Source organism: Topomyia yanbarensis, chromosome 1 (assembly GCF_030247195.1).
Source record: "Topomyia yanbarensis strain Yona2022 chromosome 1, ASM3024719v1, whole genome shotgun sequence".
NCBI lineage: Eukaryota > Metazoa > Arthropoda > Insecta > Diptera > Culicidae > Topomyia > Topomyia yanbarensis.
The window spans coordinates 89,489,249-89,504,018 of record NC_080670.1 but is presented as its reverse complement, the minus strand read 5'-3'; the positions used below and the strand labels follow the sequence as shown (position 1 = coordinate 89,504,018).

The window sequence follows — 14,770 nt, the reverse complement described above, 5'->3', positions numbered from 1 at the left end:
TTCCACAATTGAGGAAAAATCGCGGTTGTCAGTGACATTTTGAATAGTTGACAGAGAGGTTCCACCAAACCAGATATACACTTTTTCAAAAACACAGCAGGGACACCATCTGGTCCAGGAGATGACGATGCTTTAAGCTTGGATGCTGCTGATACAATATTCGGGTGCTCCACATGAATCTCACTCACTGACCGTTCGAGTTGGGCCACGCCGCTAGCTGCAACGTCAATCTGCTGCGAGAACAGAGTCTCACTGACGAACACACTCGCAAATTTAGAGGCGAACAATTTGCATATGGCTTGTGAATCATGCCCAACTTCACCATTCAAGAACATTGTAGAAGGTAAGCCGGTTTCTTTCCGCTGCTCATTGACGTATCTCCAAAACGATTTAGGATCCAACTTAAGCTTACGTTGCATTTTTCGTTGGTAGTTTGATAAACAAAAACTGTTCAGTTTTTTAAAATCGTTATTGAGCCTTACATAATAAGCTCTAAGTGACAAGGTACGGCGTTTGGTAAACTTTCGTAATGCTGCTCTTTTCGCAGTTTTTAGCTGACGTAGCTCGGCTGTCTGCCAGGGGGATTGATCACTTCGTTGATTACACTTTGGGACACGACGGTCGATAAGGTTGCTCATTATATGGCAGAACGTTTCAGCGGCGGAGTTCACATCATCCTTGCTTAGCACAGAATCCCAGTTAATACTTTGTAAAATATTCAAAATGCTGCTATAGTCGGCCCGCTTATAATTGTGGGCGGTGGGCGCGTGGCTCGAAAACTTCATAGGCGGTACGTCCTGGAGTGTAAGATGTAGAGGCGGATGGTGGCGAACATACTTTACTAGCGGGGTGAGGGCGGTGGAAATATACGGCGATTGATCTCTGGCATTGACGAAGCATAGATCTAAAATCCGGTCGTTCTCGTTCGTGGTGCTGTTGATCTGCTGAAGTGTAGCCGTGCTATAGCCATCCAGAAGAGTGATGCTGCCAGGATGAAAAACAGATTCGTCTGGGTCGGGTTGTAGAAATCAGTTATGAACGGAACGCCACTTTATTGTAGAAAGGTTGAAATCGCCGATAATCATGATTTCGTCAGTGAGTTGCGCCATCGCGGAAACAGAAGTCAATGATTCAGAATGAGAATCAACTAGTGCAGAGTCGCGAATTTTATCGGGAGGGAAATAAACCACACATATATATAATGTTCGATTTCCCAATTTTATCGCTGCCCATACTTGTTCGATGCTGCTCCAAGCGTCATTTGTTATATGTTGAACTTTTATTCCACGACGCACAGCGAGCAAAACACCGCCACCGGAGGATTTGTTGCTGTTGAGAGGGCTACGATCACATCTGAGAACCTCGTAGTCAGAGCAAATCACCTGGCTGGATAGAGTCTGCTCATTTAGCCATGTTTCTGTCAATGCGATGATGTCGTAACAGCAGTCCGAGGTAGCTAGACGATAGGTATTTGCACAGGAATTCATGCCTCCCACATTTTGATAGTATAAGTGGATGGGCGACGATTTTAGGCACGGAAGGCTGACCGGCACTCCTCGATTCATTCGTCTGGAATGTACACCGGGGCGATTGGAATGACTGCTAACAGCGGAAGGAGCGGGTGAACTGCATGAATTGGTAACACTCGTGATGGAAGTTGGAGTGCTCCTCAGGAGGTTTCCAGCTGACGGCTGACAGCGATGACTCATTAATTGACAGTCGGAAGCATTCGAGCTAGAACAAACAGTTCCATCAGGAAAAACGGTTGATTCATCAACATAATTTTGAAAATACTTGCCAAAGAGGGCAATTTGGAAGTCCCCCTCTCCATTCCCAGACACAGGGCCGGGACGACTGAAGATACTGCTGACTGCAAGGGGCACGACTGTGCTGGGAGGATTGGGGGATTCCATATTGCTTTCTACGGTGCGTCCCGGTTGCCGTTGATCAACAGGCGAATTGTCGGTGCGTGGTTTTAGACTGCTATTTGCGATGGATTTATCCCAGTCGAGGTGTTTTCCGAAACCCAAGCTTCCCGTCATTATTACGTTCTTGCCGAAAGTCGATGAACTCGCGGAAATACATCCCATCCGGCCAGGTATCGGCATGGAGAGCCATTTCACGAAGTTGAGGGTCAACACCAATTTTGAAAGAAATGAAATTAAGCCCGCTCAAATTTGCGTCTTTTTTCACTAACTTCTTCACTTCGACCGGATCGTCCGTTGAGAGGCACTCCTTAACCATAGCACCAACCTCAGCTTCGGAAACGGTGGTAGCAATTCGTGACAAGTAAATCCAGCATTTACTAGTAGCGGGTTGAACAGTGATTGTGGGTACCTTTGCTACATCACCCTTTTTCTTGCCACACTTTAGACTAGGGACATCGGATTTAGAAGGAAATTTATCATCCTCCGTCTCGCGAGCACGTTTGGCTCCAGCTCTATTTGGAACGGGCCATGATATGGGAGTTGCAGGCAATGTCGTTGCGGATTCCACTGATTTTCTGGTTTTCTCCATTTCAGCCTTTAATGCTTCAAGCGCTGTTTTATGTGTGTCGGTCAGCAAACGGAACGCTTCGCTCAATGCTGTAAAAGCTGCATTCACTGCGGAGGATTTCATCAAATCCACACAGCTGTCGCAAAGCCAGAATATATTCGCTGAGTCGTTAATCATGTCCAATTTTGGACGAGTGAGCGTTGAACACGATATATGCATGATTCTGTCGCAAAATCCTTGGCATTTCAGCTGATTCAAAGTGGTTACCGGCTCGGAGCACTGCAGGCAGATCGAATCCATTGCGAATCGCCTACAGGTAGGCAACAGTAGCTACTTCGCGAGTAAGCTTTCCCGATATGCATCCACGGTTTCACCACAAGGATTCTATCACTACCGACGACACTTTGGGAGAACAAAATGTTTATCAATTGTCACCGCACGACCAAGAATCACAAATTATCAGTCAATTGATCAATAACTGCAGCTTAGGCGAGGGCACAAACTCTATTCTAATTGAGAAATCACTTAATATACACAAAAAAAACGATCCAAAATACGTTACGTGTTACCAGAACCTGCGTACATCCGTACGATCTTTCCCCTTTCGCAGCTCACACCGAATGAGCAGGGTTGCTACATTGAAATCTGTATTTTTTCGAGAAAAAATCTGGAAATCTGCATCGCGGGAGAAAAATTCTGTATCGAAAATCTGTATTCGAAAATTAACTAGAAGCTTCCCAAAAAATAATATTTTCACAATGAAAAATTAGTTAATCTTTGTCTAAAGAACAAATGATATCAAAATTTGGCACTTTTGTTCCACGGCTTAGTAGTTTCTTAAGATCTGAACTATATAGGGTGCCTTTTGAGTGTTATCCAAACTTCTGATAGGCTGGGTACTACATATCTACACTGAAAATCTGTAAAATCTGTATTTTAGCCAAAAATCTGTAATCTGTACATACAGAGTCTTGGTCGTAAATTATCGAGAAAAATCTGTAAAATACAGAATAATCTGTATATGTGGTAACCCTGCGAATGAGCACGGTTTTCATCATGGTGTTCCTATTTATTGACTTTACAATGCAGATGCAAGGACGTCCTTTTGTTCGATAAATGAAAATATTTTCATCATTCGTTTTGGTGTAGCTTTCGCTTAGTGGTAGAGTTGCCACATTCACTGATTTTCTTGGAAGGATTTGCAAAAACCTTCGGGTTTGTAGATTAGAAAAACATTTTCTGATTCACTGGTAAAAGTACAGAATTACCAAGCGCAAACTTAATACTAGTTAATAAAAGAAACTTTCTAATTAAATTCTTTTTCCATTTTGCCTTCGTCCTAATAAGGACGGTTTGTGGATAACTATGTTGATACAAGACGGGAATCTTTTAAAACAATTCAAACCTTGCAGACGATTGTTTTTACTGCGTACATCCGTACGATCTTTCCCCTTTCGCAGCTCACACCGAATGAGCACGGTTTTCATCATGGTGTTCCTATTTATTGATTTTACAATGCAGATGGAAGGACGTCCTTTTGTTCGATAAATGAAAATATTTTCATCATTCGTTTTGGTGTAGCTTTCGCTTAGTGGCAGAGTTGGCACATTCACTGATTTTCTTGGAAGGATTTGCAAAAACCTTCGGGTTTGTAAATTAGAAAAACATTTTCTTATGATTCACTGGTAAAAGTACAGAATTACCAAGCGCAAACTTAATACCAGTTAATAAAAGAAACTTTCTAATTAAATTCTTTTTCCATTTTGTATTCGTCCTAATAAGGACGGTTTGTAGATAACTATGTTGATACAAGACGGGAATCTTTTAAAACAATTCAAACCTTGCCGACGATTGTATTTACTGCGTACATCCATACGATCTTTCCCCTTTCGCAGCTCACACCGAATGAGTACGCTTTGCAGCCTTCGATGTTTTGGTGGCATTTTTAGTGGCAGTTACTACCGCCTTTTCAGTGACTGCGTTTCTTAGCCTTTGGCTTTTTGGACTTCTCACCGCCACCACCTCCACCAACGTTTTTCTTCTTCTCTCCGATGGTAGCTGATTTGATTGGTCGTCCGATGCAGCTTCTCACGACCACGCACGTCTGTTATGCACTGCGTCTTACACACGTCTGGCTTTGAGAAAAGCTGCGACACCCATATTTATAGGTTTTATCATTAATGTTGATTTCATTTAAAGTAGTTTTTGAACTATTTAAACAAATTTTATATAGCAAAGAACGTATCGGTAGCAAGCATTGAACGTTTTCCTTCCGATTTATGAAACAAGATTGGCAATCCGTTTTGTAGAAGAAAAGTTAATAAGGTTCAAAATGTACGTAACGCTTTCGCTAATATGCACTACTATCGCTTTCTCGCACGTTCTCGTGGCGTGCATGAGCCTTTCCTTTCCGTCCGACTTCTAATGGCTTAACCAAAATTAATATCCCGGCTTTCCCCCACCAACTGCTCTCGTCAAGCAACCCAATACGAATAATCATAGGAACAAACATGTAGTGGACCTTTGTATAAACTTTTCATTATTTTATTGTTCATTTGCTGCACCATTTTGACGGCTCTGTGCGGGATGGGCTGAAAATTTTCACTTTTCCGAGTCGTTTTCGAAAGATTTTTCAAAACACTATTTTTCCGTTGATAATGAATATCCTACATATTCCAAAATTTAATACAACATTGGTACAAATATTTTCGACAAAATGCCGAAGAAATTTATTAAATCCATTCAGTACAACAAAAGATATAAGCGTTCAAAATCTTACATCATTTTTCTTCCGAAATTTTGAAAAGGGGCCCCTATATTGAAAGGTAAGTCGTTAGTCACGACAAAAAATAAGCTGTTCCCACTTACCTTACTCATAGTGGCATTGCGTATGAGAAAGTGACGTTAAGGGTGAAGGTAGGTAGGCTTGGCCGCATAGTAGTGTCCAAGGACTGGAAGCGGCGCAAAGCCACTGCGAATCCGCTGGACGAGGTGTTTTAGATGTTGCTATCGAATGGTGAAAACAAACCTGTAATCCACTCGTTTGCTCGGTATACTCAAACATAGAGGCTATCCCTAGTTTAAGCCCGATTGAGCGGCAGCGAAGTCGGACAGCAACAAAAGAAGCGATGTGGCGTAGCCATATTAGGCAATAACAATGTTTTATTTAGTAACAATAAGATAGTATTTATTAACAAAAATAAAATATTGTCATTGCCGAATGTGGCTACGCCTCATCGACTCTTTCGAGTGCTGTCCGACTTCAATGCCGCTCAGTCGGACTTAAACTAGGGATAGCTAAGGGATAGTTTGTTTGTACCCTTCGATAGCAAGATCTAAACCACCAGTAGATTACAGGTTTGTTTGTGCGGCGGACTCGACTATGCACACACTTCGTTCGCCCTAAATATGGCTTTCTCATGCGCAATACTACCATTGGTAAGGTTAGTAAGAACAACTTTTTTTTAGATTAAACTACTTTAAAGCTTTCCCCCCGATTTTTTCATTGATTGTTCTTAAATAGAGCATTTAAAACCATTCCCAAAAAATTACCCATTTTTCGAAAAATGCGCCATTAGGAACATTTACCGAAGAAAGTTTAGAAAAGCATGAAATAGGGTCATATGAGCAAGCTTAGAATTTCCCGGCGAAAAAAAAATTAAAAAATTTAAAATTTCAAAAATTTAAAAATTTAAAGATTTAAAAATTTAAAGAATTAAAAATTTAAAAAGTTACAAATTTAAAAATTTTGAAATTTAAAAATTATAAAATTTAAAAATTGAATTTAAAAACTTAAAAAGCTTTGGTTAAGTCGTTCCTAGGTTGCTGCTTAACGTGCATCATACAGCGCAACCAATGAATATAGAAATCTCCTAAAGATACATGTTGGCCTTGCATCTCTTTCGTGGCTACATAAATGGGTTGGAACGCATTTTTATAATCGTGAACGAATCCCCAATTCTCCAACAAATCTTGTTTAAAATAATATTTTTAATAATATTATTAAATAAAAAATTTGGCTTTGCTCATGATCTTAAGGTTCAAAAAACTTTCGGTGAGCGTTTGATATTATGTGTTGGAAAAAGTGCGTTCGACTTTGTCACCGGTTTATCCATATAAAGCATTTATTAAACTATAAAAGAAGAAAATCAGTCGATTTATTAGATTATCAGGATTCAAATCATGCAAAATAGTTGGTGGAAAAACAATTGACCGGGTGGAATGGTGTTGATAATCTAATAAATCGACTGATTTTCTTCATTTAGAGTTTAATGAATGCTTTATACGATAAATCGGCGGCAAAGCTGTACACAATTTTTCCTACGCATACTACCAAGCGTTCAATTCTAACAATGGGAATTTTTAACCCCCTCTCCTCCCTAATAGACCTTAGTAGACTTTTACCACCCCCCCCTCACGCCAAAAGTCTACGTAGACTTTTATTTTTTTTCATTCGCGGGAAATGTGAAATTAACAAGAAGCACCTTATAATGTTCAATTAAAAATAAGCGTTCAGATTTATTTCAAGCTTTTTAATTAAAGAAAGGTTTTTCACATTGAATCGGTATTGATTGATTTGATTAATCATAGACAAAAAGTCTATGATTGATCAAATCAATCAATACCGATTCAATGTGCTTTCCAACGTTTGTGTAGCGGAATGCTTTTTTTTCAAGGTTAGTAACACAAATATATGTAAAAAGATATATTGCTATAACTAGCTTAAATTTTAGCCGAAATGCGACCTACGCCAACCATGTAGAATTGCTAAACACTTCTTGAGTCTTACTGGTGCATTCAAAATTGTTGAATTATAAGAAACAATTACAAAATAATACTGTCGATGTGTACTATCATCTAGACTAAAATAATAAACCAAACATGCACACAAATTTCACTTTTCGTGAACAATTTTCAATATTTCTAAGATAATAGGATAATCTAAATTGCCTTATTTGATGAAGGGATCGAAGCTATTTTAATCTTCCCAAAAATATTTATTTTTCTTATGTAATTAATAGCCGTATCACCTAAGAGTATTATCGAAAAGTATCAAAGTTTAACTCCGAATATTTTCGAAGATAAATATAGTAGAACCGGTTCGCACGGAGTTGCGTAGGGTCAAGATGTAAAATTTAACGGATGTTTTAAGATTTTGAAATCAGTGTAAATGATTGCAAGAGAAACTGATTAACTCGAGTAAACGCTTTGTTGTAGAAGTTTAACTATACTACTGCTTTAACCACCGAAATTAATAAATAAAAAAATAAAAAATTGATCCACTTATTGTTAAAAATCGGGTGTTTTGTTGTTACAATGCTTAACTTTGACCATTTTTGCCTTTCTCATATAGAAAGGTTATGCAATCACTCTGAAAAACGTTAACCTAATCCCGGCCCGGAGGGCCGAGGGTCATATCCCATTAGACTCAGTTCGTCGAGATCGGAAAAAGTCTGTATGTGTGCGTGTATGTATGTGTGTGTATGTATGTGCGTATGTGTCAAATAATGTCTCATTTGTCTCAGAGATGGCGTCCAGCCATCTTTTGCCCAAACTTAGTCTCAAATGAAAGGTGCAACCTTCCCATCGGCTGCTATTGAATTTTGAATCGATCGGAATTCTGGTTCCGGAATTACGGGTTTAAGAGTGCGGCCACACAGAAATTTCTCATATAAACTATAGGAAAAATTAAAAATAGAATTTTTATTTTTGATGCTAAATGTCTTCAAGGTGCATGAAACGTCGAGCTTTGATGCAAACTCGAAAAAAAATTTGACGACGATTCACTTTTTTGGATTTTGGCACATTTTTGCCTTTCTCATATAGAAAGGTTATGCAATCACTCTGAAAAACGTCAACCTAATCCCCGTCAATTTTTTTTGACTCACATAGGGTTTCTGGATTTTAACAGGGGCGTAGTTGATGGTTTAAGGAGAGGGGTTACACCCCTCCCCTCTACCGTTCACTCACCTCTCTTAAAAATCTCCTTAAATCACCCCTCAGCCCTCATACCCCTCCCCATCAACCCCATCATCTTTAAACCACCACTATATCACAAAGCATACCAATTTAAGCTGAGGAGTCGTTCGTTCATGGGACTTTCGCCCTCCTCACATACCCACCCCCGCATGACAAAATGAGTTAGCAAGCAGATAACATTGATCTAATGCTGATTAGGCTAATGGAGTATGATATTTTTTTGTTTCAAGTGTTTCACCGTCGACACGTAGCTCATCAAGTTCGTGGCTGGCATGCCATTGTGTATAAGTGCAAAGTGTACTAAGAATGTAATGAACATTTCCACAATTATGTTGAACATCAAAAGCCTCCGTGCCATAGGTTATACAAATGAGAAAGGCACAATGGCACTGCTAGGTGGATTAAAACAGGTTTTTCAGTTCAATATTACCGTGGCTGTTTGTCTCTTTTACAAAACTTTAGAACTCGAATAATGATTTCTTTCTTGTATATTTGTCATTGCATGTATAATAATAAAATGTAATATATGCATTTGAAAGCTTTTAATGAATATAAACAACGCAAACATTCTCGTGTTCATGATTGAGAAAGGCACAATTGCACCGCTAGGTGGATTAAAACAGGTTTTTTAGTAACGGAGTTTATTCGACGCGAATACATACCCTATTTTTTCCATTTGGATTCTTGGCGGGAACCAAAGGACTGGCAAACTCGCTCATACATTCCTCAATGACATCTAACTGCTCATATCGCTCCAATTCTACCTCCCTCGATCACCTCAATTTCGTGTTCGATCAGCGTCGTTCTCCCTAATTTCGATTCACTGGTCAACGGGAAACACTTGATAGTGTCCAATAGCTGTTTTCTCTCTTCTGCCGTAAGGTCATGTTCCGTTTCAATGGAATCAATAATTTCCTAGGGTTGCTTGGGAGTTCTAACGACTGCACATCGAGAGAATCATCCTCTTCGGGTTTAGCTCGATGCCATAACTTTTCCTTTTGTTCTGTAAGCTCTAATGAGCATATTTCGAGACGAATCTCTTCTTCCGCGAAGGTGTGCTCTGAACAGTGTTCAGTCGAGAGTAAATTTAGCAATGGTTGCCCTTCTATGGCTACCATATCCAGGTCTGTAACACCTTCATTTCCTTTCATGACTGGACGGATTTGAAATGCGTTCCAGAAATCTATCCCTAGAATTAGGGGCTTTGAAAGCTGTGGTGCCTAAATAGTAGGTATCATTTTGGGTACGACTGCAAATAAATATGGGATATTTGCATAACCAAGACACTTATGTTCTGCGTCATCGGCTGTGTTTATGGTCACGTTAGTCTTAAATAACTTTAAGCCGTGAGTTTCCTACAGCTTCGTTGAATTCAACACGCTTATGCAAGCCCCAAGGCTATAAATTCGGTTCACAGAACTGAAATACGAACTTTTGGACAAACATTAGGATTGACTTTAACCGAGGGATGATGTCAATAATTGACATCATCCCTCGGTTCACATTGAACCACGTTTACCATCACTTCCTCTGGTGATGAATACTCATTGTCAGAGCGATTTTGTGCATCCACCGCATGGACCTCGTTCCTGGAGCCGTAGCTTGAACGATACAAATTCGGGTCGTTAGCATCTATTCGATTTTTTAGGTCCAACAACTGGTCCAAATTGCGCACCCTAATTGTGGCTAATTTCGATCTATAATGGGGCCGCATACTTTCCCACACTATTTCAAAAATTGTTCGCGAAGAATGAGGCTTTTTCAAACATTGATTGAGCTTTTCAACTTCAGTCACAAATGCGACGAATGTCCCCCCTCTTTTCTGTTTCAATTCCCTCAGTTGGCTACGAATTCCGCGGTTGCGATTGGGGTTGCCAAATCTGAATCTAATTTTGCTTTCAAATCTTCTCGACGAAGTACAAAGGTGTTCGCGAGTAAACCACCAATCATTGGCTTCTCCCTTTAGCTTATAGTGGATTCTATATAACACTGGTACTGTACTGGTCACGATATTTTCGTCGATCTATTTCCCGATCACTATTTTCACCCGATGACGAAGACCTGTGCCTATTACAGTAGTGTCTTCGTTCTCCTTTTATCTGTCTGCGACGCACGTTTTCCGAAAACCTGTAACTAGATCTGGATTCTTCTCCTTCACTTTTGTACTCGGACCCCCTAATCCGCTCCTGATTGTATTTGACTCCGAACCTCTCTTATGACGACGAAGAATCTACCGGTGAACGCATTTTATTGTGTCTGTAACGTTCCCTGCTATCAATGTTTATTCGCACGCGACCTACGGTCAAGCTCTCGCGATTTATTTACCCCAAATCGTTCTGGCTTATTACCTTTGATTCTTTGCCCTGTTTCGAGTTTCGAAAATTCTTCTTGCATATCGGATGTTTCCGATTGTTCCCTCGAATTTCGTTTTGGAATCGCTCCTTTCCTATGAACGACTTTCTTTTTCGATTGGTCACCTTTTCGCACCGTATCATTACCGATTTCACGCCAATTCAATGATTTTACGCCGCGTGCCTCCTGATCGGTTTCTTCTATTGAATACTCTGAATCGTATGTTACCCTCTTGTCACACGCGCGTATGATCCCTTCCACTTTCTTGTAGTAGTCTTCTTTCAACCTAATCTGCTCTTCACTTGTTGCTTCAGACGATGATACTCGAATGAGACAGTGCCGAAGTCGCGAAATGTCCGCTTGATCGAATTGTTTTCTTAGTCTTCTTTAACCAGTACAACTTCCTCTTCCACTTCATTAATCTCTTCCTCAATCGTTGTATTCGAATTGTACCTGCTTGGCTCTTTTCTCTCCTCTTTATACACTCTTCGCAATTCTCTTTTCTTATCGTTTGCTTTTGCCTTTTCATCAACAGATAGTTGACGCAAAATAATTTCGAAATATAATTCATCATCTTAGAATGATCTGTATTTAGTAAAATGAAGCTGATAGGGGTAAAAACCCAAACCAAAATATCATACCCAAAACTAAAAAAGGCTTACAGCTAAACTGTATATCCAAGAAAAGTAAAAAAAAAGAAATGCAGATTCAATGTTGGATAATTTCAATTTATGTCAAATTCAGTTTGAATATGGCTATATACAAAGAAAGAAAACATAAGCAAAAAAAAATATTGTTAAACAAATCTACAACCGCAATAAGAAAGATAATTGCCAATCAACCAAAATTTGCTCTAAAAATTTCCAAACAGCAAAATCTAAAAAAAAATTGCGTTGGGCGCCAATGTAACCATTCGCGTACGAGAGATTTGAGGAATCTCAAACTCGATGGATTATGCGCCACTCTCGCGGTTAACGAGAGACCACCAGTCGTGTTAGCTTGCCCGACTATGCTACTAAAGCATGAAATCGTTCCTCTGGCTATTCGCTCGAACGGTCCACTTAGCTACACAAAAAATATCAGAACGAACGCTCACCGTATTACCTTCGCCACCAAATTATCTATTTACCTATTTACCTGTCACACTCTCCCAAACCTGAAAACTATCGAATCGAGAACAAAATTTCGGAAAACCAAAGTGGATAAAATGAAACGGAAATGTGAGTGAGTTCCTTCAAAGGATTCTGCTCAAATGTAATGGAATTCAAAAACACCTGTTTTAATCCACCTAGCGGTGCAATTGTGCCTTTCTCAATCATGAACACGTGAATGTTTACGTTGTTTATATTCATTAAAAGCTTTCAAATGCATATATTACATTTTATTATTGTACATGACATGACAAATATACAAGAAAAGAAATCATTATTCGAGTTCTAAAATTTTGTAAAAGAAAAAAACAGCCACGGTAATATTGAACTGAAAAAGGTGCGAAATCGGTAAAGTCCCAAAAAGTCCATCTTTATAAAAAAAATTCGTGATAACATAAAATCTTGACGTTTCATGCATTTTAAAGATGTTTGGCATCAAAAATACGAATTCGATTTCTAAAATTTCCCCCCTTTGAGAAAAAATTTGAGTTCCGGCTTATATGGGAATTTGATATGTGACCGGACGGTTCAGTCTATATTTCCGGAACCGTATAAGCAATCCGTGCGAAATTTTATTGACATCTGTAGGGATAATATAGCTATCATTTGGGACTAAGTTTGTGAAAATCGGCCCAACCATTTCCGAGAAACTGATATGAGTTTGCTAGTTTTGAAAGATGGCCGCTTTTTCCGGGCACTTCCGGAACCGTCTATGGTGGTCGATGTAGTCAACGAAAGTTTGTTTGGCCGTCGGTGACCTAGAACTGCAAATTTAAGTTGTTTGAGAGACATTTTAGCGACATTTTTACCTTTTTTGCTTTCATCGGAGTATCGGTTTGAATCACAATTTGCTATGTGATCGCACGCCACAACCCGTAACTCCGGAACCGGAAGTCGGTTCGGGATAAAATTTAATAGCCATTTACGGGGACGCAACATCTTTCATTTGAGACTAAGTTTGGTTGATTCGGTCTAGCCATCTCCGAGAAACCGATGTGACTGTTATTCTGAATTTGGATACTTCCGCCGGAGCTTCCGGAACCGATGATGGTGGCCAATGTGACCAAAGAGACTTTGAATGGCTGTTAGTGACCTAGTAGGGGAGACCGAGGAGGGTTGAAACAGTTTTTCGTTTTTGTTAGATAAATCGAAAAAAACTGTAATTCGATGATTGCTTATTTTTAAATTTCTTACTTCTGTTTATGCTTTATTAATTTACATCCGAATAACTGGTAAAAATCAATAACAAAGCATCAATATATTGATTTTTGTAACAGTGTTCTCTTTGTTTCAACTCTTCTCATGCCAAGGTAAGTTTTTTTTTATCCCTTTATGGGCAGCTAGGGCCGAGGGTGGTGGCTAGCGGGTTTCATACATCCTTGACCTGACGGACAAAGCTATGGTGCCTTGAACACAGGCAACGCAGATCCAAGGCCATCATTGAAATGATAAGTTCTGCGTTTGAGATGTACTTCCCCCGGTTGCCAGACGAATACCTGTAATTATTACTTGTAGCTTTGTATGTTTGAATCTAATGTTCAGTCCTGGGTGGTGTATGCCTGGAAGGTGTGGTTTTTAGCGTTCGAGTCCAGGAGTGCATATCTGTCTGGCTTAGCGTGGGCGTTTACTAATTGTGTAATAGTGTGATCGCTAAAGGCTCGAGCACTTGCCTGCCAGCGTGTCTCTAACTTTGCGTGCATAAATTCGACTTTGGATTCGTGTGGCCATTCGCATATTCACGTGTATTTTTGAACTATCGCGCGCGGTCCGTGAATCTGATAATTAATTTTTAGTGTATGGTAGAGGAACGTGTTGTCTAGTGAATATGAGCATCATTCTTGATTGGTCCAACTGAAGGCATGAGTCTAGGCTGATCGAGAGTAGAGAATTTCGAACGTAGCCGGTCTATGATCGCGCGAGTGATGGGTTAATGCTTGAGACCGCGATTGTAAAGTTATAGGTGTTGAAAAATTCACTTAAGTAAGGGGGTGTTTTAATGTTGGCGAAATTGCGAGCGTAGTGTGGATGATTGAAATTATAATGTAAGTTCGCGTCTCGTCCTGTCGTGTCTGGGGTTTCCAGGTTACATGCATTCACCAGATGAGACTAGCTTATGTCACTTACTTGTGCACTGGTTTCGTAGAATCGAGGCGATCATCGAAATGATAGATCCTACGAGTGAATGCACTTGGCCCAGTCACCTGTCTACATTTGTGTGTGTTGAGATATGTGTGGAGCCTGTAAATAATATTTTAATACGGATGATATTTTATACGTCAAAACAAGAAATATGTAATATACTACTTGCAGTTTGTTGATCGTTCCTACTTATCTGATTCCATCGAGTATGAGAATACATCTCCATTGTTCTAAAACTTGGCGACGTCTGATGGCAGAGAAAAATCATTGTTGGTAGCAATGTTGCTCTTCTTGGATGTATGAGCTCGAAAAGGTCATCACAAGAATATAACGCATGAGACCGAAAATAAAAAAAATAAAATAAAGAGAAGAGTTAGTATTGTTATTGAGTATTAATAATATGCCGATTTTTTTCGAGAGTTGTCCTACTGGAGCTGTAGAGCTAATTGATTCAATTAAGGATGGACCTAGACTTCTAGAATCGAGGATAGTGACTCCCGGACGTGTACGATTCATGAATGCGCGAGTGCGGGGGACTGTAGGTTCACGCTTGAGACCGCGCCCGAGTGATTACAAGTGCTAAGACGTTCATACTATTACCGGGATGTTATAATGCCTGGAAGAGCGCGAGTATAGATTGCGTGGATGGCCGC

At 39.8% G+C, this 14,770-nt stretch overlaps 1 protein-coding gene across 1 annotated transcript; it reads right to left on the bottom strand.

Annotated features, from left to right (window-relative positions):
* Positions 1 to 1,998: 1,998 nt before the first annotated feature.
* Positions 1,999 to 2,796, bottom strand: LOC131696353 (uncharacterized). The gene has a single exon (XM_058984897.1). The coding sequence runs from the start codon at positions 2,794 to 2,796 to the stop codon at positions 1,999 to 2,001; it is 798 nt and encodes a 265-aa protein (XP_058840880.1).
* Positions 2,797 to 14,770: the final 11,974 nt, after the last annotated feature.